Raw genomic sequence first — 26,043 nt, 5'->3', positions numbered from 1 at the left:
CACCGGTCTGGGCATGTGTGCACCACAGCCTCCTAGTAATCACTAGTGTGTGTGTGTGTGTGTGTTAACTTTAACTGCACAGATGCGGAGGACAAAATTTGATTGAGGTGAAAATCACAATTAACAAAATATGGCACATTTACATTTTTTTTACATTGACATATGTTCAAAGTTGGATATTTTTCTAGACAGTAAACATTATAATCCTTGTTAATGTGCGAAAGAGCTTCGCTGTGGAAGTACTGCTATGTATCCGAAGGCCATTCCGAACGTGTCCTACAGGGGGCAGGCGTGTGCGATACATACTCCGTTTCTCTGCTTCGGCGAAGTCGTTGGAGGAGCCAATCGCCCTTTGGATCTCGTCCATCTCCAACTGTGCTGTGCCGCCGACATCCTGCAGGGAGAGAGCCGTTAGAAACACGCTCCTCAGAGTCACGAGCTCTGCTGCGCAACAGGACTGGGCCATTTGACCAGAGGTCACAGTCATCATAAATGATTACAACACACACTTGTGAACACACCTCAGGTTCTGTGTCGTCTGTAACCCTACAAAGATAACCACTGGCTTTTTCCTTAAGCAAAGCGATGGTGAGGCGGTGATGGTCTCTTTTTGTGCCCTAATAACTTTGACATGGTTTAGGAACTCGTTATCCAGTACACTAATTGCGGCCTGCATCCATCCTGTGTTGGGGGGACCCACCTTAGGTTTGTGCTCCCTGCAGGATGTGAAGTGCTCCAGGTAGCACTGAGAGTTGGCGTCCTCGATGCCCAAAAGGCCCAGGGCAGGTAGTCTGAGGGCTGCCAGCAGGGCCTCCTTATCCTGGGCATCAATGGCCCGGTTCACCATCTGCACGGCTGTAGTTGCTACACACAGAGAGGTGTGACGTTCTCAGAGTGCAGAGTTCAGGCAATTAATGCTTGCAATCTGGACATGAGCGACAAATTTTACAATGAGTGTTCTGTGTAAGATTAGCTTGGCCAGAGCCCAGGGGGCTATGGGACCAAAGGATGGACAGAGTTATAGAGGGAGGACTGAGAACTCACTGTTGACCAGGTCCACACTGCTTTGGATCTCCTGCTGGGTCAGTAATTCTTCATACATGTCTCTTTCTTCAGTCGCAATGGACAGGCACTGGACACACGGACACACATCCAGATACACACACAGGCCAGTCACAATCAGCAGGAAATAAAAGGCACACAGGACCTTCCTAGTTAAAGAGTGGGACAAGCATGATATTTATATAATATATTATAAAATATGGCACATTTCATAATAGAAAAAAAATCACCATATCATGCACATGAAATCATATAACCCAAACAAGTCATCTGTGGCGCATCCCAGGAAATGAAACGGTCAAATCAGTGTACCACTGAACACCACTGAAACGGTCAAATCAGTGTACCACTGAACACCACTAAAACGGTCAAATCAGTGTAGCAAGCAAGTAGTAATCAAAGCAAAAGAACCCTGAAACGTTATAGTTTGCGATGTGTGTTATTTCTCGAACTAAAACTGAATTGGCAGATACCATGAACACTTGAACTTCTGGGAGACTACGGGGAGGGGGAAGTGCCCAAACTTAAGTGCCATGTTGCAACACCAGATTTGCCCCTTTTTGCACGCCGTGTTCATCCGTTTCCATCTCTCACAATACTCAGGCCCTCTTGCATCTCTCCAGCTCACAGGACTGCCAGTTATTCTCTCTGGGCCTTATTGCTCCATCCCTGCTCATGGGGTCTGCACATTTTGTCATTTTGTGGCGGTTTGTGTACAGTTGTGCACCCGGCGCCGTAGGAGTGGATTCATTTCTAATCTGATTTTGTCTGGTGCTGCAAAATCAGGAAGAGCGCTATAGCACAACTTAAAGAGAGACAGGTAATAAATAAATAAATAAACACACACACACACACACACACACACACACACACACACACACACACACACACACACACACACACACACACACACAAACACACACAAACACACACAAACTTTGACCCTTTAGGTAACATTTGAGTGCGGCTTTACCCGTCCTGAGGCGTGGGCCTTTTTCTTCATCTTGGCCCTGCTCAGCGTGTCCTGGTAGTCCTGGGCCAGCTCCTCCTGGGTGTTCTTCAGCATTGCGTTGGGGTTCTGCAGCGAGGCCATGGTGCCCTCCACCTGCCCTTTGTCTATGGCCTCGTTGATGGCGATTACAGCAGCATGCACTGCAAACAGGCCCGGCACATAAGGGATTAGGAGGAACCATGGAGCCAGGCTGTTCTCCACAGAGAACGTTAAGGAGAAATTAGTGATAATTCAGTATCAGTGATTCGATTAATGGCCCCGTCGCAAATGAGGTGATTAGCAGATGATGGAGTCTGGTGATAATTCTGTGATTGAGGCCTGGGTTTGTGGTGCTCACGTGCGGCTTCGTCCACCGAGAGCTCGCTGGCCAAGATGCCCCCGATCTTGCTAAAGGCCGGCATCTGGATGCCGTACTTCTCCAACTCTTTACTCATGTTACTGATCTCCTCCTCTGGAAAGATACATCACGAGGCATTGGCATATGGGGGGAACATCATAAATACGACTTTGAAAACATCTGTGCGTACGTAGTCATGCGTTTGCTTCATGCACCACATGGGCTGACGCTCATAAGCTAGAAATAACGGTAGTTCAAGGGTGTCCATGCATGAGTAATAGGGACAGCGTCTAAAATATTCCGATATGAAATAAGCCACTCCTTGCCAGACTGGCATTTCACGACAGGAGGTTGGAAACTGAAACTGAAGCCATGTTGACTGTGTCACTTTAGTCAAGTCCCGGGTGCTGAGAACTTTTTTCAGAAACAAACTGCTTCCACAATTCAATTTATTATGCAGACAGAACCTTTTGTCTTGCATTGCTGCCCTTTATTATAAACAATAGGTCATCGGAGATACATGAGACAAGGCTATATCATGCCTTAAATAAACCTGACATTACAATTAATCTATGCACAGCAATTACTAGGCATTAGGGCTCAGTTTGGCTCATTACTGAAGTCCAATTACCGTCTGCGGAGTCTTTGGGCAGTGTGTGTACCTCTCGGGCAGTGTGTGTACCTATTTGGCAGTGTGTGTACCTGTCGGGCTGTCTGTGTCAGGCTGTGTGTTTAACTGTTGTTAGCTGCTTCCAATGTGAGCGTCCAGGACTAATCATGAAAGGTTTCTGTGATTAATTCTGGAAAACAGCTACAAACCCTTAATCCACACATAGCTGCATTGCGTGTCTGGAGTCATAAAGCTAATTAATGTGAGCTTCCTGCAAACCACTGAGTATGGGATGACCAGAATTGACGGTGGTGGTGTTATGTAAATCTCTCCGAGATGACGTTCCCATGAGACAGAAATCTTAGGCATGTACCTGTGAAGGCCACTTTCCCCAGCAAGTCTTGAATTTGTGGAGCGATTCCCAATTTGTAGAGGTACAGACTGAAAAAAACACACACACACACACACACACACACCGGCCCACAACCCCCCCCAAAAGGTCATGAGTGACATCATGAAGAAACCTGAAGTCAGGTCCTAAAATTACGGTAATTCAAAAAGGGACACTAAAACGTTTTCAGAGTAAACTGTGTTTATATGCTTTGACACATTATTCAGTATTCACAGCTTACATTTAAAATGCACCGTCATATAGTATTGTGGCATGTGTGGTAACGTTAACCTGTAACAAATGCACTGCTTGGAATAATGAGAAACAGCACTGATTTCAGATGGGACATCTAATGGAGTAATACATGCTTCTTAACACTAGAGGTCAGTGTGTAGCAGGTCAAGTCCTTGTGGCGGAGACGTTGTCTATGCTTCGACACCCAAACTAGTAGAAAGTTCTGCAGTCCGTCAGCTACAGGTGCCTGGAAACTCCATTAAACTTTCATCTACCGCTGATGGAGGATAAGTAGGGCATGAATTATTGAGGCCTTTTGTGTACTGTGGAGCGGGTGTGTGTGTCTATATATGTGTACCGCTGCATGTTGGAAGATAAGCTTGCGTGCTTGCTTGCTTTACCTTTGACCGCTAAACACAATAGACATGGAAGAAGAGAAGCTTTCTTGACTTCACCCTCCGTTTAACAGGGCAAAGGGCAAAGGGCAAAATGTTTAACCCCTGGCGCAGGAGGAAGAGGCCAGAATTGGCAGAGTGTACCGAGAAGCTCACTATAATGAATCTGTTTACGGCCTTTGTGCGAGCTTGGAGAGGAACTGTCCCTTCCGCACACGTCCTTAGCAATATAAGAAATATTTTCCAAAGTATCAAAATGTAGGACCTTGCCAAAAACATTCAAAAACAAACACCCCCAACTACCGGTAAACATAAATGCTAGGCAGAGGGGTTTGTGCCGTTATATGCCTAGAGCCGTTTCCTCCTATCAGAGGGATCGTCCCTGCATGATTGCTTCTCTGATCTCAAGGCAGCTTGGTACTGCCGAGTTGACCGCAGGGTCAGGAAGGAAGCGCATGTGTGAGGGAGAAAGAGGAAGCCACGCAGGCTCGTGGAGGAGAGAGGGAAAAAGGGAGGAAAAAGAAAGGGAGCAGGAAAGACATCGTAAAGCTCTTCTCTACAGCCAGAGACCTTCCTGTTGTCAGTGGCTACAAATGTTGACAGGTATTTGCTAATAGCACCCACCCACCCACACAGTGTAGGGGGCTGTTCAAAATTAACTTTCATTGATGTGACCCGCCACTAAACCCGACCCAAAAAAAAAACACCAGTGATTAGTCACCGCCACAGATTTTCTGCTTAATGATTTTCTATTCTGTTGTCACAGACAAAAACGCAACTGATTGTGGACAATGGTTAATATAGTGCATGAAATTATTCAAACATTAAACTTCGCCCACTGGGTTTAAAATTCTTCATTACATTTTACGGTATGAATTAGGCGCCTTATTGACTTGAGACAGGAAGCAGGAGGACACGCTGGGAAATCCTTATCACGGCGCCCAACGCATCATGACGAAGCGTGCTGGACACACTGCGTTGACCACTGGACTGAGCTACGCGGGTCTCCTCACGTCTTCCTATGTGCATGGGGGCCAGTTGCTCAAGATCATCATGACTGTGTATGTAGCGTGTACCAGAAATGAAAACAGAAACCATCTGTGATGATGCGTTTCCTGCTAGGCTGGGCGCCTGATGTCAAAACAGCTCCTGCCATTGTCACATAACCAAACCTGCATCAGTCAAAGGGCATGAATGCAGCAAGGGGCACTTAAACCAAATACAGTCTAAAAATGATTGTGAAAAGATAAATAAATTTGATAACTAATACATTTATATGCATTTCAGCCTGTATAACACTCGGGTTAAGCCAGTGTCTCAGACAGAAGATGCCACATGGGACAAAGATCTGCTGCTGTGGCAAAATGGCGGGAATTGACAGGAAACAGTGACAGGAAATGACTAAAAGCAGGCAGGAAGTAAACCAGTGTGGCTCTGGAGTAGCTGTACCGCAGGATACCAGTCACTGACAACGTTCACCCCAGAAAGGAGCCGGGCTTGTGGGTTGAGGTCGTCATGCCAACGAGCGGCAACGAAAAACCAAATAGGCAAAAGTCAAGCGAGCGTCCATGTGTCAAAGCACCCCTGAATATACGCAAGACCTGACATGTAAATGACCCCGACGCCTGAACGTCTCAGATTCCCACGTCCACTGCAGCACAGATTTCTGAAACTGTAAGCTGTGCACATGAAGCAGTGAGAGAGCGTACGCTAACTTGAGGCGATGTCATTTCTTGGACGGTGGAGGGGGGAGTGCTGGATTGTACCTGAGTGCGTGAATACAGTAGATCACCTTGGGCATGTTCTTGCGATCGTATACGTCAGTCGTCTCCGGATAGAATATCTGAAAGCAGAGACCATTATTAGTCATCCTTTATTCCTCCCGCGGTCTCTGGCCCTCATCGCAACGAAAAGCAAGAGCACAGCGCGTTTCGTTTCGTCCGTGACCTTTTCCGAGATGAGATGCACGGGCAGAAAGCTTTTTTTTTTTTTGGGATTTGGTTGATTAAGAATGCGAGAGGCCCGTCACGACTGCCCCCTCCAGTGGCCTGTAGTTGCAGCCCTAACACACCTCTGCAGACTCGGGTCTCAGCAGCTCTCCCAGCAGGTGCTGAACATTTAACGTTCTGTGACTGACAAACAGCTTAGCGCTAACCGTTCCTTGTGGAAGTGATATTGAGCATTGTGCGTTTGCACATTTCGGTGGAAGATGTCTGTATTTTCTAAGACGATGACTCATGGTCTGTCAAAGTTTGCACGCAACCATGTGCAGAGCACTGGGTTTCTGTTTACTGCTGGCTGCAGCGTTAAAGGTTTAGGGTTAGGGTTTCCCTTAAGGGGAAAAACTCTCGCCAGGTACTGCAAACGCCGTCAAACTGTGCATTCAAGGGGAAGGTAAAGACACTAATCACAGGCAGCTAGTAACTGATCGGCGGACTGTTGGACTGCAGAGACACAGTCCAACGTCATTAAAGGTTCTTTTTAAATCCTGGCTGGTGCTCTATTTTAGGAGTCAGGCACAGACAATGAATGAAAAAAGAAAAAAAAAAACAATAGGTGGTTTCCACTGCTATTCACACCGTAGGATAATAGCTTTGTTCTGCTCATTAATCATGCATTTGTTTGAGTCGCTCCATAAGGTCCCACCCATGCTTCTCCAAGGCAAGCTGACGCCAGTAGTGTAATGGGGAAGACGGGTAATAATGCAGAATCCACTGAATGAAAGTCTCATAACATTCTGTGTTATCTTTGTTAACTATAATCTGCACAATACAGGAACAGGAATATCTTAATACTCAGGACAGGAATACTCTGCACAAACAGCGTTTTTCTGAGCGTTTGTGAGTGCGGTTGCGTGCGGTTGCAGAAGATCTACAGCACGGACAGCCTCACCTTTGGCAAACCAATGGACTCCATAGCTCTGAGCCACTGCACTGTATTGTCCGTGTGTCTGAAGTGTAGCCCTGTGCGCTGGGGAACACAGCAGAGCAAACACACCGTTAGTTCAAAGTAAACCTCTCAACCTCCTAATTAAACACGTTTATCTATTTATCTGTGAATTAATACGTCTGTGAATTAGCTTCAACCAGTGTCGTCATCTTTTTCCAGAATATGAACATAAATGAGGACACGGGGTCAGAGTGCTGTGTAAAATTAAATAAGTTAATGGGTAGTGTCTGCTAGTGGGAAGGAGTTTTGCGAGACATAAGGAGGTCTGGGATGCATTTAGGAGTCAATGTTTTCCTGTAGACATTTAGCATGTGTATGAGCTTAGGAAATAGCACAAATATTTAGCAGCACTGGTCCAGCTGAAATGGTGACCTTAAATCAGAACCGTCCCATTATACCTTATAACGAGCCTGGTCTCTGTCATAGATCCTCTTCTCGGACACCATTTTGGGGGCAAAGAACTTGGCAAGTTTGCCAAGGTAGACGCCGTTGCGCAAGCCTTCCTCGAGCTCCGTGGTGGAGGGAAGCTCCTCCTCCAGACAGGCCTCCATCCACCTGAAAGGACAGAGCAGAGGTTTGTCATCAGAAGAATCTAAGAACCTAAGAACCTAAGAAGTTTGGCATCAGAAGAACCTAAGAACCGAAGGTCTGGGCGACCAACTCCTACATATCGCAACGTGAGACATAAGAAAATTTTTCTTTTGTTAGGAACCCAAAATAAAAGTAAGTATTTAATCCAAAAAAAAACAAACAAAAAAAAAAAAGTTCAAAGGTTGTATTTCTCTGTGGAAACATTTACGAATTACATGTAGTACAGTTCAGTGCTATATCTATATATATTGCTGTGAGAGCAGCAAAAATGCAGTGACTGTGATCTATTTATACATTTATTTAAATATTAATATGAACAAATATATTAATGCTGAACTATAGTAAGACAAGTTAGGTCCCTTTTTATCACAATTTGTGTTAGTCTATGTGGTTAAACTCAAAATTTGTGTTAGTCTATGTGGTTAAACTCAAAATTTGTGTTAGTCTATGTGGTTAAACTCAAAAAGAAAAAGAAAAAGAACAAAATCCCATATCGCAACAATAACCAGTAAAAATTTAATGAATAATCAATAATTCACATATTAAATATATGCTGTGGTGAAACTTCAATTCTATGTGCATTATTAAAACACAGACAATGGCATTTCAGTTCCTCAGTAAATGTTAAAACTAAAAGGCTACAACCTGATTGTGTTGGATTGTCACAGTTCCTAGCACAAGTGGAGTTAACCTTCACCATGGAAACCTGGTAAAGTAAATGAATGTAACCTTGGACTGTCCCTGGAGTTAGGTTATGAAAGCACACAGGTTAAACAGGGTAAGGATGTTGGTGCCCAAGCCGACTGGTCAATATTGGCTTTACCAGAGCGAACAGTAGAGTGATCAAGGTTAAGCGTCGTTATGAGACGGATTTTCAAATCCGCCGCATGTCCACAAAGATTTGGATGTGAATTCTGCTGTGGTTAAGGGGATTACGCTTCCACAATCACCTGTCCATGAAGTGAGGGGCAGAGGAACCCCCAAAGTCTTCAGGTGTGGGGCCAGAACAAAGGGAACTGCACACCAGGAGAGAAATACCCCCTAGATTTTCAGCCCGGTTCAAGTGAACAGACAAGCAAAATGTAAAACAAAAGAAAGACACATCAACCTGTTTCCAAAGTGTTGTCAGTAAAACATTTCGATGGGTGTCCTGTACATGGACCGCTGAATACTGAAAATGCAGGTGGACTGACACGGGCTGGCGCAACTTCCTTTCTTTGCAGAAGTCAGTAGTCCATGACCCACTGAACAAGTGACCTCTGACGTACGAACACAAAGCTCCATTGTCGTGGCATCTACACTGGCACAGTTCACGTCGCGCCTGCGTATGGCAGCTGGCGTTGTTCCAGGGACTGGCACTGCCCCAAAGGCTGATAACCTGTCTCACTGATCTTTGTGACATCAGAGTGTCCACATTCTGCACAAAATCAAGCACAAGCCCTTTGTTGCCCTCTGACCTATTCATCACTCATAAAGGCTGACTGAAATCAGGAGCAAAGGCTATCTGTGCAATTAATTTCATAGAAAGTCATGGTTCATGTTTTAAGGCTGCTGTGTTACATAACGCTAATCTGCATATGAAATTAGTGCTGGGGAAAACATCCGAAATGCTATTAATGAGTTACTGTCTGTGGGACTGTAGTTAATGATTTGTAAAACCTTTTTTTGGTTCTACATTAAAAGACTATTAGGTAGCGGCTGCTCGGCCCTGAGCTGGCTAACTAAAACAAAAACATCGTCTCAAGTTGCAACACACCTTTATTTAGAAGTCGCCTCTGGAAATACAGGTGTCTGAAAGTTCTGTCCAGATACAAGAATGGAGAACTGGAATTCACACGTACGCCTCACGTATGCAGTGCTACAAACTCAGGCTTTAAGTGCCGTTTTAGTCTATCATTTTATTCCCTAATCCTAATTACACTCATTTACCCTGTGGTTTTTGAACCTGCAGTTCACATACCCACGCTCATATTTTTCACCCATCTCCACATTCTCTGGTACTGCAAGATCAGCTGCTTACCTTTAAGGGGTAGTTTAATTAAAATTACACATACGGATCAACAACGGCTGAGGAAATGTGCTGTCCAAGCACACATCAACAGTCCTCCTGTCTCCTCCCAGGAGCTCCAGCTCAACACAAACCAATCAGCTGGAAAGAGCAGAGTGCCTCTACTTTGTGTCAATCTACTCTGGTCTTATCATGGCCATAACATGATTAGGCTTGAATTTTAAAGGGTTACATGTTAATTCCAGTCATTGTGATTCTGAACAGTGGAAACACGAGGTCTGAGTGTATCATATAGCAAAGGATTTTGAATATTACAAATTTACCAGATCAATAACTTTAAGGTACTGATTCAGGTGTCCAAGCAGTGACTTGACAGACGAGATCCCTTCTGAGATCCATGAAGGTGGATGAGAGAGTCCTCATCAGTACTAACTACATGAACTAGGATGGCAGTAATTTCCCATGTTTGAGAAAATTACTTTCGGTCAATGTGAGATTTTTGCTGCTGATCTTACAATATCCTTTCAATAGCAGGCTCTGGCTTTGACTTGTTCATTGCATAACGCCCAATGTGCTGATCAAAGGATGTGCAAAAAACAATGAGGCCAAAATAGACGTTCCCTCTTGGTCCCATCAGGAATAACAGGAAAACTGCTCTCACCAAGCGTTCCCTCTTAAGATGGGAGTGAGACGCGTGAAATTCTCAAGTCATAGCACTAGAAATCAGTCAAGCGCACATGTTCATGAAGGTTTGTGTCAATTGTCAAGTATGCCAAGTTACAACCAAAATAAATACCGGTAAGTATGTAATACTATGGTACTATGCTAATACTATAAGTATGTGATGAACATACAGACACTGAACACAGACACATAAAAGTCATGAAATCTTTATGTATGTTATGAATTTGGCCAAAGATATTTTTGTTTGCCACACTTTACCGAACAGCCTTGCAGCCTAGTGTTCCCATTAACAGGCTGGAAAATGATTTAACATTAGCGCACGGAGAGGAAATCTTAATGCTACTTCAAATTGGGTGAAATCTGCTTTTTTCTTACAGAATGAAGGGCTTGGCTTTGCTACTCAGTTAGTTTAGACATTAAAAAACTTACATTTATTTTGTATTCCAATAAAGAATAGTCAATTGAAAATAAAAAAAGAATAGTTAAATGAAGATTTCCTTCTCCATTTAACCAAGTATATATTCTACTGTAAAAATACTGTGACTTTAGTGGGCTGCTAGCAGTTAACTAGCAAGCTAATCTCTGCGACGTTCAGGTCATTGAAGCTTTTCAAATTCCACCTCAAGTCAAAGTTAAGTCTTGAGTTCAGTAAGTTTGTGTCAATGTCAAGTCGTGACTCATTTATTATTTTCTCATGTACGCCACCAGTCATTTTGTGGATGAGGAGAGTCCAGGCACTATAAGCTGGAATGGTTGAGGTGTTTTTGGAGGACGGGACGTGCGCTTGGGTTGTTGTGTCGTCTCATCGTGTAAAGTGGTAAATCCAGACTGAACTGGTACCACAGAATCTGCATTAATGGTGCTATTGGGGCTGTGTGTGGCCTTAGTTGTTAGAGGGGCCAAAATGAATTTTTACGGGCTGAGATACAGGCTGGGACCCCAGACCTCACTGTTGGGTCTTCTGGAGGCATCTCAGGTTTAATTTAGTGAAACACAGATGAAGGGAGGAGCCTGATGACCCCTGTGAAGAACTCACAGTGTTGTGGTTGGTGGTGTGAAGTGAGTGTGTGAAGCTCTAAAGGACTGGCAGATATTTGATGTCTTATCCTGTGTTGAACTACAATTACCACAAATTTAGACCTCAAGTTTACTGCCTCCCTGTGTTGATTGTTCACTGTAAAGATTAAGCAAATCTGTGAAATTTTACTCCAATGTCTCCACTGACTGCTTACTACTAATTCTGTCAAGTACCTGCTGTCTACAGTAAGATTACCAGCATACAGGAATACATGCTATTACTGGTACGATTATACAACTCTGGACACCACCAGCCCTAAGTGTCGCTGAATGTTGTGAGCATAAACCTAGCCTGACTACAGAGTACACACTTTTTAAGGAACCCTAAACAGGAACTAGATTTGTGATATAGATTTTTTTTCCATTTACATGCAAGTATATTAACGTTAAGATAATAAATTATGATTCTTCAATTCTAATATAATGTGATTTTAAAATATTTAAAAAATATATTTTTCATCAGCCCTTCAAAATCATTTTTCTGACAAAATAATTTCTTAGTTTTATCAAGGATTCTTTTTAAACTTTCATTTACAGAGATTTCTGAAACCTGAAACCTATAAGTGGAAGTGTTCAAAAAACACATACGTTATTGTTGTATGATACACACTAAACAAATCTACAGTCCAATGAACCATGAAGTCATTACACGAACATTAAAAAATAAAGTATTGTCTTGTAAAGAACATGGTTTGCATCTTTACACAAGTCACATGGTTTTACAATTTGAATCTACAATCATGTTTTGAATGCCATGTTTGATTTGGCGCAGTGCTGGCACAGGGGCCGGTCCTCTCCACTCTCCTCTCTGGAGGATGAGCAGTATGAGCAAGAGACACAGGAAAACCTTCACCCTTCTAGAGCAGTAGCTGGGAGACACAGGAAGATCCTCCCCCTTCTAGAGCAGTAGCTGGGAGACACAGCAAGATCCTCCCCCTTCTAGAGCAGTAGCTGGGAGACACAGGAAGATCCTCCCCCTTCTAGAGCAGTAGCTGTGAGACACAAAGACCTTCCCCTTTCTAGAGCAGTAGATGGGAGACACAGGAAGACCTTCCCCCTTCTAGAGCAGTAGCTGGGAGACACAGCAAGACCCTCCCCTTCTAAAGCAGTAGCTGGGAGACACAAGAAGATCCTCCCCCTTCTAGAGCAGTAGCTGGGAGACACAGGAAGATCCTCCCCCTTCTAGAGCAGTAGCTGGGAGACACAGGAAGATCCTCCCCCTTCTAGAGCAGTAGCTGGGAGACACAGGAAGATCCTCCCCCTTCCAGAGCAGTAGCTGGGAGACACAGAAAGACATTACCCTTTCTAGAGCAGTAGATGGGAGACACAGGAAGACCCTCCCCCTTCTAGAGCAGTAGCTGGGAGACACAGGAAGACCCTCCCCCTTCTAGAGCAGTAGCTGAGAGACACAGGAAGACCTTCACCCTTCTAGAGCAGTAGCTGGGAGACACAGGAAGACCCTCCCCCTTCTTGAGCAGTAGCTGGGAGACACAGGAAGACCTTCACCCTTCTAGAGCAGTGGTGTTGTCTTGCAACAGGGGGGGTGTGGTTACTTCCCTTGATATCAACCAGTGTAACCAACGTGACTGCATAATGTGACACCATGTGAAGAAAAGGCAGCGTGTTGTCAGATATTGTGTTTCAAAGGAAAAAAAATCGACTTCTAAAATGAGGAAAGGTATATTTAAAGCTGAATTCCACACAATCATATTATGATTTTCAAAGGTGTTTACAAGTGCATTATATGTAATTTTATTTACATTATGTGAATATGTTGAACAAGAACAAGTGATGTGACCCTTTGTTAAAATAATTTCAAGCAAGTGCAATTGATCTTTTCCAGCTACAGGTGACTCCCCCTTTGTTTTTACCAAATTTCCCCCCACTATATAGGCTCATACATACTACAGGGCAGCACTCTTGGATATGTGGAAATAACAATAATCTATTGTATAATAATCTAATCAATAATCTACTAGTCAGTGTTATCCTATGATTTACCTAAAACCACACAACAGAGAAACAAATAATCTAATTGTAAACAATCAATTGTTTTTCAAAAGATTAAAAGTTCTGAAAAACACTTTGAAAAAAGGAAAAATGAAACCCAAAATGTTTAACATGAGAAAATGTTTAGAAATACAGGATAAACAAATCTGGTTTCATTACTCATTGAGTAATAGCCTATAGCATCTAGGCAATATACCTATAGGCAATAGCTCTGAGTTTTTGAAAAGGTAAGGGTGAGAGAGACCTCATGGGTGGGCTGAAACAGGTGCGGGGTCTAAAATATGATGCATATTAAAATTGGGAACCGAGCCTTAACTGTGGCATAGCAGACATTCCCAACCAACGTCACGACATTACAGCCTCCAGTAAACTCACATAAGCCTTTAACGTCATACAACACCACAGCTGGCAATGGAAAAAAAAGTTTTCCCAAAGGACCCCTATCTAAAAAGCACACATGGGCAAATGTGCTGTATTTACTCAAGTCAGCAGGTACAAAGTCTCCCTAGTAAAGCCGTTTAGTGGAGGAGGGACGGTAGGTGTGGGAAAAAGTGTGCTCGTCAGCTGACAAGCTGTGAATTGCCATCCATGGCCCAATCTACAGCAATCGAAAAATACATGACTGTCAAATCAAAAGACAAAGGAGATTTTAAACCCCAGGTGGCATTAGCTGGTTAGCTTTTTACTGGTTTCTGAACCTACCCATCAGCTTTGAACCAAAACCTGCTTTGTATTCCCTTAATGGATAGGATCTGGTACCACAGCAGTGCAACATTTGGTGACACCTGGCTCCATCTGTGACTCATAATTCCAAAGTTAAAAAAATTAAAACAGGATGTAACAGTTTTGACCCTTAACCAGACCAATTAATGGCCAGCGTTAAAACCATAATGTAGAACAGAAGCTTTGCAGTGTTGACTCACAGAAACATCTTGCAATTTGTACTCAACAAACATGATTGGCCCTTAGATCATTAGCCCTATACATTGTATTATCACAGATACTGACAGTTTTCTCTTCAAACTGCCAATTAGTGAACAGTGAATATAATCCTGAGGCATGAGTAGAAAATTCCCAGAACAAAAGCTTTACGATGAGGCAAGTCATTAAATGTGTAAAGAGCAGGATAATCAATACACTAAGCTCTGACTTAGAGTTTGCTCTCTCTTCCCCTAAATATCTCCACTGAGAGGTCAGACTCCATATTTGCTATTGTTTGCAGAACATCTAGCGCTGTGCTCTCTGCTGTCGCGTGTAGCTTTTCCACACATATCAGTCAGGCTCTCTCCAACACAATTGACAGGTGATAATCCCCTAATGAGCTCTTTATTGAATTGACAAAGCCTGGTCTGAGCTATAGTAAACATGCATATTCACATAATGTATCAGACCACTGAACATCAGGACACCAGTTGTAATATGTGCATTTTTATCTAATGGACAAAACCCCACTGTGGTTCTTGAATGGAGCTCTTTATTTGAAATGGCCTAAAATGAAACAATGATCACTTCAGCATCACGGGCTGTCACGTCGCGTCTGTAACACCTCACCAACACAGCCAGACAATCAGATCGAAGAGGGACGCGCCATCCCGGTTTGCGGCAGGAGAGACGTACCGTTTGGCTTCCTCTAGATGACACAGGTATTCGTAGGCGAGGTTCTGACGTCTCCTCTCATCCATTTCCTCCGCCGAGAGCCTCTCGTCATCCACAATGGCTACAGAAGAGACAAAGAGTAAATATAGTGCCTACAAAACCCCGGAAAGACTGAGACTGGAGACCTACTCTGTGTTTTTACACACGAAGGCCACGTTGTACAAGGGCCGTAACATCACTAAGCGTCGCGGCTCTTTCATGAGGTCCATTTAAAACAGCCAGCAAGAGCTTTAAAATCCATGAAGAACTAAAAAGAAAAATGTCTACCAATAAGCACCAATGACGAATAAGCACCAATGACATTCTATGGTAAAAACTAAAATGCTTTATTGATCCAGAAGAATATACTCCACATGATTTTTAATATGAAGCACAATCCATTAGTACTGGCTGTCCGACAGAAGGGAAAGTATAGCAGCATGAACGCTCATGACCCCAAGATCCCACCATTAAACGAGTGGTTGCTAAAGAGGGTCCAGTTATGAAACACGCTGCTCCAAGCTGACCTTTCCTTGCTTTCTTGTTCGCAGTCTCTTCTCTAAGCATAGCTAAATCCCTTTTTTCTGGATGAGCTGTTGTGTACACTCCATTACACTGGTTTTAAATATCCTTCAACTAACACCATCCGAGGGCAGCAGGCTGCCATGCACGGTCACCAAAACAGAAACAAAAGAAACTCATAACAGGGCATGAAAAATAAAACTTCGCTTCGTTAGAAAATAGAACTGACTTGTTGGCTCCTTTCAGAGGACTAAAATTTGTTTTCGTAACAGTGAACCTGCCTCAGCGAGGCTCAGTAAACTGTAAACCAAAACACGGCTTTCTAAAATTGCCCCCTCAGCACAACATCCTTGTTGATGTAGAATACAACTCTCGGTTTGAGCACGCTGGAGCTCTTAACCACTCCCCCACCACCAACAGAGCGTTAATGACTTAAGGGAGGCCGCAATATCAGACTTAAACCAACAACAAACTGCAAAAATATTCAGTCACTGTGTAGCCTACTGCCCTAAGTTTTTTTCTCTGCACTTCCTGCAATGTGTAGCGCGCGGAATCACGCCTGATATTTCGGGGGCCCTTACGATCAGTCACATCTGTGGCACAGGCATGCGTACGTCCTACCGCAAAGCCTTTGATTACGGCCAGTGTCGTAGCATCGCCTATAGGCTGCATCAACCCTGACTACAGTGGCAAACCTAGAATACACTTAGGGCTTTAACCCACAATGGAAAACAACTCATGAGTATTGGTAATATTTACAAAGCTATATGCACCAGCAGGTAATAATAATTCAAAGCAATGATTCCATGACATGGCAGAGATTTTCAGTCTTGATCCTTGAAATCCATGAGGCTAAACCACAAAACACAGAGCTGCTAGCTGTGGGCTAAACCAGGGCCCTCAGGCTCTGGAGGGCCACAGCACTGCGGCTCTGGAATGTCCCTACTAACAATGCTGCTTCTCAGGACTGGAGTACAGGAGAGGTGGCATTTTATATGGTATTAATGATTCAGGTAACGGAACAGTGCTTCACTCACACACTAGCACTGTCAAAAAGGTCCAATAAAAGGGCAGAAAAAAATCCATACATGTGAAGAGTGAAATGATAAGATAAAGTTGTGAATTTATCAAGATTATTATAAAAGACATGTTAGTTACCAAACAGGCTCAAATAAACATACTGGAGTTCCTAATCTCCAAAGTCTTCATTGCCTCATTATTTAACATAACATCTTGCAAATTTTGTACCACGAAAACAGAACATGGAGAGAATTCTGAACAGACGTTGCATCATGGGCTGAACGCGTCCCAAAGCCCACACATGAGCACACCCAGTTCACCCCCCCCCCCCCCCCCCCCACCTAACGGCAATTAGGCCAAAGCTTGCTGACATGAAATCATGTGCTCATCTTTGTCTTTTGCAAATGAGCAGCTCGTCGTGCCTAGCGGCCCAGCAAAATGTTTCACCATGGCAAGCATGCTGCAGCATGTTTCTGCCGGGTTGGACCGCGTGGGCCTCAGTGTCGTGGTCCGTCCCGACGGACATCACGCTGTACGGACCTCAACGGAACACCGGTTTCGCTCGGCAGAGGTTTTGCAAGTCAGAGCACACAAGGTGTGGTGGGCGGGCAGGTAAACACTACCCACAATTCTACGCAGATCGTGGCCATCTCTTCTATGGAGCCATGATGTCTTGCAGAGGAACTCTGTAATAACACATTTGCAACAGCTTATTGCACTATGCTGAGATGATCCTGGCAAGGCAGGACTCTTCTGACCCTATCTGATTCTGATATACTAACCCACTGATCAGTTGATGGTGCATAAACATGTGCACACAGTGCAGGACCCTGAGATCACCCGCCTCTTTTACGACTAACTTCCTAAGAGGGCCATTAAAATGCTATCACTAAGTAACTGGTTTTGGGTCCTCAATAAAAAAAAAACCTCACAGTGTAGTGATAAACTATCAAGAGAAAGCAAACATAACAGATGTGTGCCGAATCGATGACTAGTCCACTAGAAACCAAATTACAGCTCTGAAATCAGCACATTTGTGGAATGCAGGCTTGTTTTTGCAAAACAATTTAATTTATGTGCAGTCGGTTTTCAGAGAGAAAAATACTTATTTATTATCAGAGAGCAGCGTGTCTGTTGGAGTACAGGATTTCATCAAACTGCAGTAACCACCTCAATATTCAGAACCCAATACAGGATTTCAATGGCTGCTGTGCAGCCATCAAAACAACAAAAAAATTCACAGTATGTTTTTCGTGGCACACACCATTGACAGGGTTGACAGTGCAGACAGCTACTCTTCAGAAATGGTAGAATTTCTCTGGAGCAAATAGTACACACAAGGATTGTTACAGATGGCAAGCAAACTTGTTTAATCTAGTGAAGCAGTGCACAGGCAAAACAACAGTTGCGGACAAACACTGAAAACAAATAAAGAAATATTTGTGTTACTTTAAGTTTCCCTTGGAACTAAAAGTCCTCAATTTCCCTTCCTCAGGTGCAATAAAAGAAACTGCTGAAGGAAACCTGTCCAAAATTCAAACTCTAACCGCATTGATTTGCTGGCATTGCAGTGATAAGCAGAAGTCGAAATTGCACGTTGTTTTTTGCACAGCTGTCCGACAATTCACTTGCCCTCAAACAGACGTTTGCCTGCAAAAACGGTTTAAGTTTGAAGCAGGAGAAGAAACTTTCAAAAACATGGCCGGAGTCTCTTGGTTTCTCGACCCCAAAAACCTGCAGCAGCTGGAATGAGCTCAGCGTGAGACGTGAGGAGCACACCACACATTTACCTGTTGATTTATTAGGCAAGTTTTGATTGTCTAACTCAATATACTGTTAGTTTAGCTAGCTTTCAAACTTCATTTATGATGCCATGTCCTTGGAGGGCGTTTAAAGTTCAGACTACATACGAGAAGACCTTCATTTATGTGTTAAAATAAAAATACTCACATCCATATCGTGGTCTGAGGGAGTTAGTGCCGTCTTCATGATACATCCTGTCACAGTCCCGTTGCTTTTAAGACCCGAACAAGCTAACATCAACTGCGTTTTTTCAGTCTTATCCTTGAATTTAGCCTATACCTTTTCAAACGATGACTTTGAAAGATGTATGGCCTCGGTTTTAAATAAAAAAAATGCGGTTAAACCCAGTCTGTCATGTCTGCGTCCTAACGTGAAACTGACAGTTTTGCCACAGCGTCTGAAACCGCGGCGCACGCGAGCGCGCTGAGGACTCGCGAGGCTGCTCCACCTGGCGGCACGTGCCTTCAAGAACGTGAAAGAGACTCCCCCGCGTGGTCATTGTGCGAAGTGCAGCTGCAGGTAAATACTGCTTAAAATATACTGACCATTGCAAATCTGATTTGAAGCATCTAAGTTACTACTGACTATTGAGACACCACAAACAAATCTTGAGACATAGGCAAACGTATAATAATCGAAATGACTGCAGAATAAGGGATGAAACGTTTTAATGCACTTTTAATTGACACATGAATTTTTGAACAAATGTTTTTTCATCCATATCAATCGAAAACTGAACATAGACGTAATTAATTTAGTATGCTGCACTTTATAAAATGGTTTTCAACACTTAGCTTTTATCTTCATCATAAAATTAAGCTTTTCTGTATTTTTCTTTTTTTATTACAGACCACACATACATTTCCCATAGATATTTAGCAGGGTCACATTCTTTTCTTTACTTCAAAATAACCATTTTCTGATTATTTTTATTCTGTGATTGCCCTTTGACCACATGGCCATATGAACTCAGAAATGAGCACTAAGACCAAGAGTTTCATACATATATGCAAAATTTTTGCGATAGCGATTGGCTTTTTGTTGTAACACTTGCTGCAATGTATTGATCGATGAAACAGTTGTAGGGATGCATCTCCATACATGTCTGTCAGATGTACACAGATCAGTTTATGCCTGAATGTCCAAAACAACCACTGCATGATATATACAATATTTTACTGGTACTCACACACAATGTCCATATACACACGTACATACATATATAATATACAAATGACATAATATCCTTCAATAACATTACAGTGTCCACAGTGTATATATATATATATATATATATATATATATATATATATATATATATATATATATATATATATATATATATGAGAGAGATAGAGAGAGAGTGGGAGAGAGCTAATACAGAATAACACTTATGAGATATCCTTTTGAATAAATATTTTCCTAACAGACTGCATAGCCCTGCTGAAACTTAAACTACAGGAAGTCACTTTGGTTTGTTGAAGGCCTAATCACATAATACAGGACACACTATTTTCTATTACCTCCATGTCTTTTTTAATATAACAAAATTATTAAGAATAATTTCAAAATAGTTATTTTCAAAATATATTTATACCTTTGCGACACTCTTAAGACAATTGTGTTATTTATATATTTATCAGTACTGCATGACACAAAATGGCATCGGGCCCAACATCTATGTAGTTAGTGAATAGGACACAGGCAACTCCATGTCCAGAGTTATATTAATGGACCATCAACGAGCATACAAAGACATGGCAGGAAAAGGAGTCATTTGTGTATGATGGGAAAACATAGCCAATAACATTACAATGTTGTGTAAAAAAAAGCAGCTGAGTGGTCTACAGCTCCTCTGGCTGTAAGTGAGGATAAACACAAATCAAACCACTGTAGTTACCAGTAGTGTAGAGCTACACTAATGACTTACAATTCTCTTTGAGAAAATGAATAGGGTCTATAGTATCTTGGAATAAATTTGTCTCTTACGTGTTAGGATTTTAATGGCTCTGAGCACCCTATATAATATATATATAGTCACAGAACTTAGACACAACTGTTAACACAGTGAGACTATATTCCCACCAGCTGGGTGACCCATCTGCTTGTATTTATAAACCAGTCAGCAAAACCAAGGTGAGCCTATGACCAGTTTATGTAAATCTCATTCAAGCATAGCATCACATCTGTAAACTCTCTGCTTTTTGGCTTTTTGACAAGGTCTGATGAATTTAGTGAAGACGTGGGCAACAAATACATCCACTGTACTACAAAGTGCACCCCTGTCCAAAAGTAAGAATGGTCTTACAGTTTCAGTCTTTAAGTCATTAATATTTCCACACAAAGCCTACCGCATTTATTAAAGCATCCAAAAAAGATGCAACCAATGGCTTATTTTACAGTTTGACCTTACATAAACTAGGTAAGCAATACTGAGTGAGTTTTGCCCTTGTAATTTCAGTTTCAAGCAGTGTTGTCGTAAAAGTTCTGCGTCCATTGTGTACTGAATGGTAATACAAATAGGGCGAATAAAAGCTGGAAATATTAATTTATTCCTTTAAATTTTGCTACAACTAATTTATAAATTCTGCATTTTCAATTTGTTTGATTTTATAGGTACACTTAAATGAATGGTTATGTTAATTTCTCCCAGGATGGACCACTGATGCAGAATACATTGATGCAATTTTATTTAAGCAATTATATAACAAATTACCTGATTTAAATGGCTTGAGTAATAGAAGAAATTGTTTATTAATCAGTTACATTTACTAAGACGTGGGTCTCATATGCTTAACAAAGACGACTTCTAACTAGTGGATTTTAACAGCTGAGCACAAAATCATTTCATAGTTAAGAGAACCACTGACTGTGGCTGATTTAAACTCTTGCCTGGTCTTGCTAGCTAGCCTGTATGAGGCTTTAGGCCATCTGGTCCACAGCTCTGCATCCTTCTTTGATCATCCCATTTATCTGAGGGCCCCCCAGCAAGTGCAGAGGCTCATTAAAAGTTTGTTTTTCAAGCATCTTAAGAAGATGGCATTAATATCAGCAGCAGGGTTTGGCTATAGCCTATCAGCGTACAGCATGAGATCTGCAGCCGGGCTCATCTTAATACTACAGCCTATCAGCATACAACATGAGATCTGCAGCCGGGCTCATCTTAATACCTCAGCCTATCAGCATACAGCATGAGATCTGCAGCCGGGCTCATCTTAACACTATGCAGGCAAGGAGAGAAATGTAAGACTCCCTGGATCTCCCTTGCTCAGGCTCCATAGTGTTTCTCATCTCATATTGCCTACATATTAATATGTAAATTAGGTTTACGGACACAGAGTCAGTGACTCGGAAAACCTCTTGAGGCGTAGTTTGATGTGTTTCAGTGTTTAACTGTGTCATACAGCTGTTCCTGTGCTGCTCCGTATGGTAGTCCTTCTCGTTCTTGAGCGACCCATGGTTCCCTCGCCATCGGCTTTGCAAACGAAAAGGGACACAGCTTAAACTGACATGTACAGTGATGGTGATGGCAGGTGGGGGGCGTGTGTGAGGCTGGGTGCATGGCTCTGCCCGATGGTGGAGGCTACATCAGGACGTTGGACTGGGTGTCTGGAAGCCGCAGACCCATCAGGCCACCCCCCACCAGCACGGTGGAGGCCAGCAGAATCGGGATAGATTTTGTGATGCTGACCAAAGAACCAAAAATGAGGTTCCCCAGCACAGCTGCCAACTTACACAAAGCATTGCAGAAGCCGAACCCTGTCCCTCTGAAAAGCGAGAGAGAAACAGAGGGAGAGAGACAGATAGAAAGAGTTTGCATCCGTGGCATTAGGAATAACAGGATCCAAATATGCAGTGTGTCTCATATCCTGTATATGTGAATTCTACCCAATAATTATGCGTACGCTTGTTCGTTAATGTGTGCAGAACACACCTTCTGTCTGTAGGATATAGCTCTACTGTGACCACATCCAGTGAGTTCCAGGCAGAGATGCTTAGGCCATTATAAAGACAGAGCATCCCGATCATCATGGCTTCACTGCTGCCGAACCACAGGAAGAAGCAGCTGATTCCAGACAGGATCATGGAGAATCCTGTGAGCAAACAAAACACAGTCTGCAAATTACTGAGGGTTGTTGGATTTCTTGGACGTACTATCCACGTTTTTGCACCCAACCCATTCGGCATTGCGTATGTTGTCACTTTTAACTATTACACGATTGTTTGATTTAAATAAGTCTGAAACAAACTTTACACATTTGTAAAAAAAAATTATATATATTTTGTAATAATTTGTAAAAAATCTCCTTTTTTCATAATGTTATTATTTTATATATTATTTTGTTGGCCATGTCAACTTGCATGTTATATAGCAAATACACGACTAACATGTTAACATTAAAAATTGAGTACAAGATTCTTATCCCTACCAAGCATGGATAAGCGTCCTATTTTATCCACCAGGAGCGCGGAAACCACGTTGCCTGGTAGCACAGCCAACGTCCCCATGAAGTTGACAAAATACACCCAGTATGCACTGTAGTCATCATCAAAAGAGGGATGACAACCCGTTTTGTTGTGAACAAATGTGCTGTTTATGAACTTTGTGTTAAAAAGTTTGGAGTCGTCAATATCTATAAGTGGAAAAAACAAACAAAAACATGACATATATGCAAAAATGAATTGTAACACAGGGTGTTAAAGAGCTTTTTTTTGCCAAGACATGACACATCTGTATAGAAGTAGTTATTGATGGATGTGTACCAACTTGATAACCATTAAAACTATATTTCAAATTCTTAGATTTGTTCAGAAAGTACTAGGGTAACTCTTCATTTAAAGGATCCTGTAAATGATCCATTCCCAAAGGATTAAAAGTCATGAAAGAAGTTACTTCTCAAAACTGACCAGTTTACATACCTGTGTTGTAGAGGTAAGTGTTAATAAAATTGCAGTTTCTGAAGAAGCAACCCACAGAGGTGATGTCTTCAAAATAGCAACTTTTAAAGGTGCTATTGATGAAAGTGACCGCCTTCAGTTTCATACTTATGAATCTGTAAACACAGTGCAAAGAGAAAAGCTTCACACACAACATATTGAAGTCTTTAGCAATAAGAAACAACACAACAGTGTCGCTAGGCCACCTCCAGCCACCAGAGGGAGGCATAGAACTGCTTCAGAGAGAGGAAGTCAGTCACACTGATCATATCCATTAAGACATTAAGACAGAGGCTGTGTTCGAAATAGACTACGACATACTGGATACTGCATACTGGTCCTCGTAGTAGTATGCAGTACAGTTTCCAGTATGCGACAAAAGCAAAGCACACTACGGGGTCACGTGAACGTAGCGTTGCATGATGGGATGCAGTACACCACGAAGATAGCTCTGTTTGCGTACTGGAATATTTTGCGGAAGTAGTAGGTCATCCGGGTATGTTTCGCGTACTGGAAATTTTCATTTTGGTCACATACTGCATACGACATACTGATTTGGGGCTCGATCAGTACGCCAGTACTCAATTTTACCTCAGGACCCTGTATACAAAAACCTGGGTTCGAATCCAGCTTGGGGTGAGTCACCTCGTTACACAGCAGGGCAGTTGTGTACTTTGTCACATAAGTTTCTTAACATTTACATTTACATTTACATTTATGGCATTTAGCAGACGCTCTTATCTAGAGCGACTTACAAAAGTGCTACTTAACAATATTTTGTGATATAGTTTGATTTGATGTGTGTAGTTTTTCTTTTCCCAGTGCATGGGATGCGTGACCTCTCATTGGCCCGCCTACCTGGTATTGATGAACAAACTGTTCATGTGTATTTGGTTCTCCAATGTGAAATTAAACGTGACGTCCTCGATTCGCTCGTTAGTATGGCGTTGCACTTTGGAGGCATATTCGTCAGCTTGAAGGTCCTTAATGACATCAGGGAACCACACAGACAAGCCATAGTACCTGTAAGAGCACAGTGTAGAGTTCCATTGCCAGGTTAAGTGAAAAGCACACAGGAATTGTAACCAGTTAATTTCTCTTAATGCATTGCATTTCAATCCACTGTATGTGACAAAAGCCTTACCCAAAGGACAGACTGAACCACACAATGGCCAACTTTACTGTATTATCTTTAATTGGATAGTCGAAACACTTCATAAGGCTCAGCCAGATCTGGACGTGAAAACAGTTATAGATAAAAATAGTTATAGATGTTATTTGCCAGATGCATATAAAAAGTTTTATTAAACACATTATGAAAATTATTCTGTGTTAAATGAACTAGGTAGACTCACCCCATTAAGTTCAGTCTTGATCCGAAAGATAACTTTGGACACATAGCTGTGGGACTCTGGGTGCATCTCCACAAACTCGTCGATCTGCTTTGGGATCTTAATTCTATTTACCTGTGAGAAGAATAAAGGTTTTACTATATACTTGACTTTGATCGATCTAACTGCACCTATGGGGTGTACAGTATGTATACCATTAACAAAACCTACAACAAGCCAACATTATATGAATGCAACAAATTTAAGATTTTTGAAAAACAAACATTAAAAGCCATGGGAAATCACATTGAAATTGATTAGGTTAAGTTTCTAAAGGTAATGTGAGTAAGGTTACTGATTTTGTGGCACTTGGCTAAACACCACACCTGGAGTGTATGTTAAAGCAGGAAGTCATTTATTTACACATCATCTAGGTTTTCTTCTTGCTAGGTGTTTGTGAATGACATCATGAATGTCCAAAACCCACATGTCAAGGAGACCACTGGCGGCGTGTCACAGAGTTGTGGACTGCCGTGGAGATGAACTCCTGCTGTCTGCATCAACATGGCGTCAAGAAGAACTAGTTAACATTGAGAATGCTGGACTCACGGTGAAGACTTTCTCAGGCTGCCCACGTGCTCGCATGTTGGTGTCATGGATCTGTTTGAGGATCATCCAGGCCTCGTCGTGCTTCCCCACCTGAATGTTGAAAGAAGGAAATCCATGGAGAATTAAGGGATTAGGTGCCAATGCGGAGCGCTGGATGACAGCCACCCACCCTCCTCTGCCTCTGTGCTACTAAGATGCTTGTGGAGGGAGCCGCGAGTTATTTGTGAGTTATTTGCTTCAAAGGTAGCTGCTTCCTTTGTAGGCCAATTTCTATAACAGCTGTTCAGGACATTGACACAGCATGAGGAAATGATAGATCTGCATCAAATAAATAAACACACACACACACACACACACACACACACACACACACACACATACTATAACATATATGTTCATGCATATCCGTTTAGTGAAAAGTTCTTACCTCCAGGTAAAATCTAGGGCTTTCAGGCATGAAGGTGAGAGCGACCACAGAGAAGACACATGGTAGAGCACACACAACCACAAACACTCTCCATCTATGGAACTGATATGCCGAACCCATGCTGAAGCTCCAGCCTAAGGAACACAAAGAATGCAAGGTAAGTTCACAAATATGTTACTGCTGCCAGTTATTATATGGTATTCCTTATCGGGTAACACTGAGCAAAGCATGTAGAGATGAAGTAGAGACAACTAATGAAGATATCACATCCATCCATCCATCCATCCATCCATCCATCCATCCATCCATTTACATCTGGTTATCTGCATCCCGGTCACGGAGGCAGTAAACTAAGCGAAGAGGCCCAGGTTTCTCTCTCCCCAGCCACCTCTCCCAGC

General features: G+C 42.5%; 2 protein-coding genes across 3 annotated transcripts in view; both read right to left on the bottom strand.

Moving 5' to 3' along the window:
* Nucleotides 1-18,766, bottom strand: part of iqgap2 (IQ motif containing GTPase activating protein 2) — a 47,564-nt gene extending 28,798 nt beyond the window's left edge. Inside the window, exons 1-11 of the mRNA XM_076997673.1 lie at nt 18,488-18,766; nt 14,978-15,077; nt 7,389-7,545; nt 6,934-7,011; nt 5,808-5,884; nt 3,395-3,462; nt 2,412-2,525; nt 2,036-2,214; nt 1,045-1,132; nt 701-864; nt 307-394 (exon numbers count right to left, since the gene is read on the bottom strand). Of these exons, the coding sequence (XP_076853788.1) occupies nt 307-394; nt 701-864; nt 1,045-1,132; nt 2,036-2,214; nt 2,412-2,525; nt 3,395-3,462; nt 5,808-5,884; nt 6,934-7,011; nt 7,389-7,545; nt 14,978-15,077; nt 18,488-18,533 (1,159 nt within the window). The 5' untranslated portion in view covers nt 18,534-18,766. The remainder of the gene's footprint in view (nt 1-306; nt 395-700; nt 865-1,044; nt 1,133-2,035; nt 2,215-2,411; nt 2,526-3,394; nt 3,463-5,807; nt 5,885-6,933; nt 7,012-7,388; nt 7,546-14,977; nt 15,078-18,487) is intronic.
* A 925-nt stretch (nt 18,767-19,691) lies between these two features.
* Nucleotides 19,692-26,043, bottom strand: part of sv2ca (synaptic vesicle glycoprotein 2Ca) — a 29,389-nt gene continuing 23,037 nt past the window's right edge. The window contains exons 5-14 of one of the 2 annotated variants that reach the window (XR_013129609.1): nt 25,646-25,779; nt 25,219-25,308; nt 24,634-24,744; nt 24,423-24,511; nt 24,137-24,301; nt 23,261-23,394; nt 22,771-22,974; nt 22,275-22,434; nt 21,517-22,107; nt 19,692-21,464 (exon numbers count right to left, since the gene is read on the bottom strand). Coding sequence is in view for 1 of the 2 variants with exons in the window: in XM_076997672.1 (XP_076853787.1) it covers nt 21,924-22,107; nt 22,275-22,434; nt 22,771-22,974; nt 23,261-23,394; nt 24,137-24,301; nt 24,423-24,511; nt 24,634-24,744; nt 25,219-25,308; nt 25,646-25,779 (1,271 nt within the window). In the remaining variant the exon portion in view is untranslated. Of the gene's footprint in view, nt 22,108-22,274; nt 22,435-22,770; nt 22,975-23,260; nt 23,395-24,136; nt 24,302-24,422; nt 24,512-24,633; nt 24,745-25,218; nt 25,309-25,645; nt 25,780-26,043 lie in introns of both variants that reach the window. The other variant, XM_076997672.1, reaches the window with a different exon arrangement.

The sequence above is a fragment of the Brachyhypopomus gauderio genome, chromosome 3 (genome assembly GCF_052324685.1).
Source record: "Brachyhypopomus gauderio isolate BG-103 chromosome 3, BGAUD_0.2, whole genome shotgun sequence".
NCBI lineage: Eukaryota > Metazoa > Chordata > Actinopteri > Gymnotiformes > Hypopomidae > Brachyhypopomus > Brachyhypopomus gauderio.
This window is presented reverse-complemented; position numbering and strand designations above follow the sequence as displayed.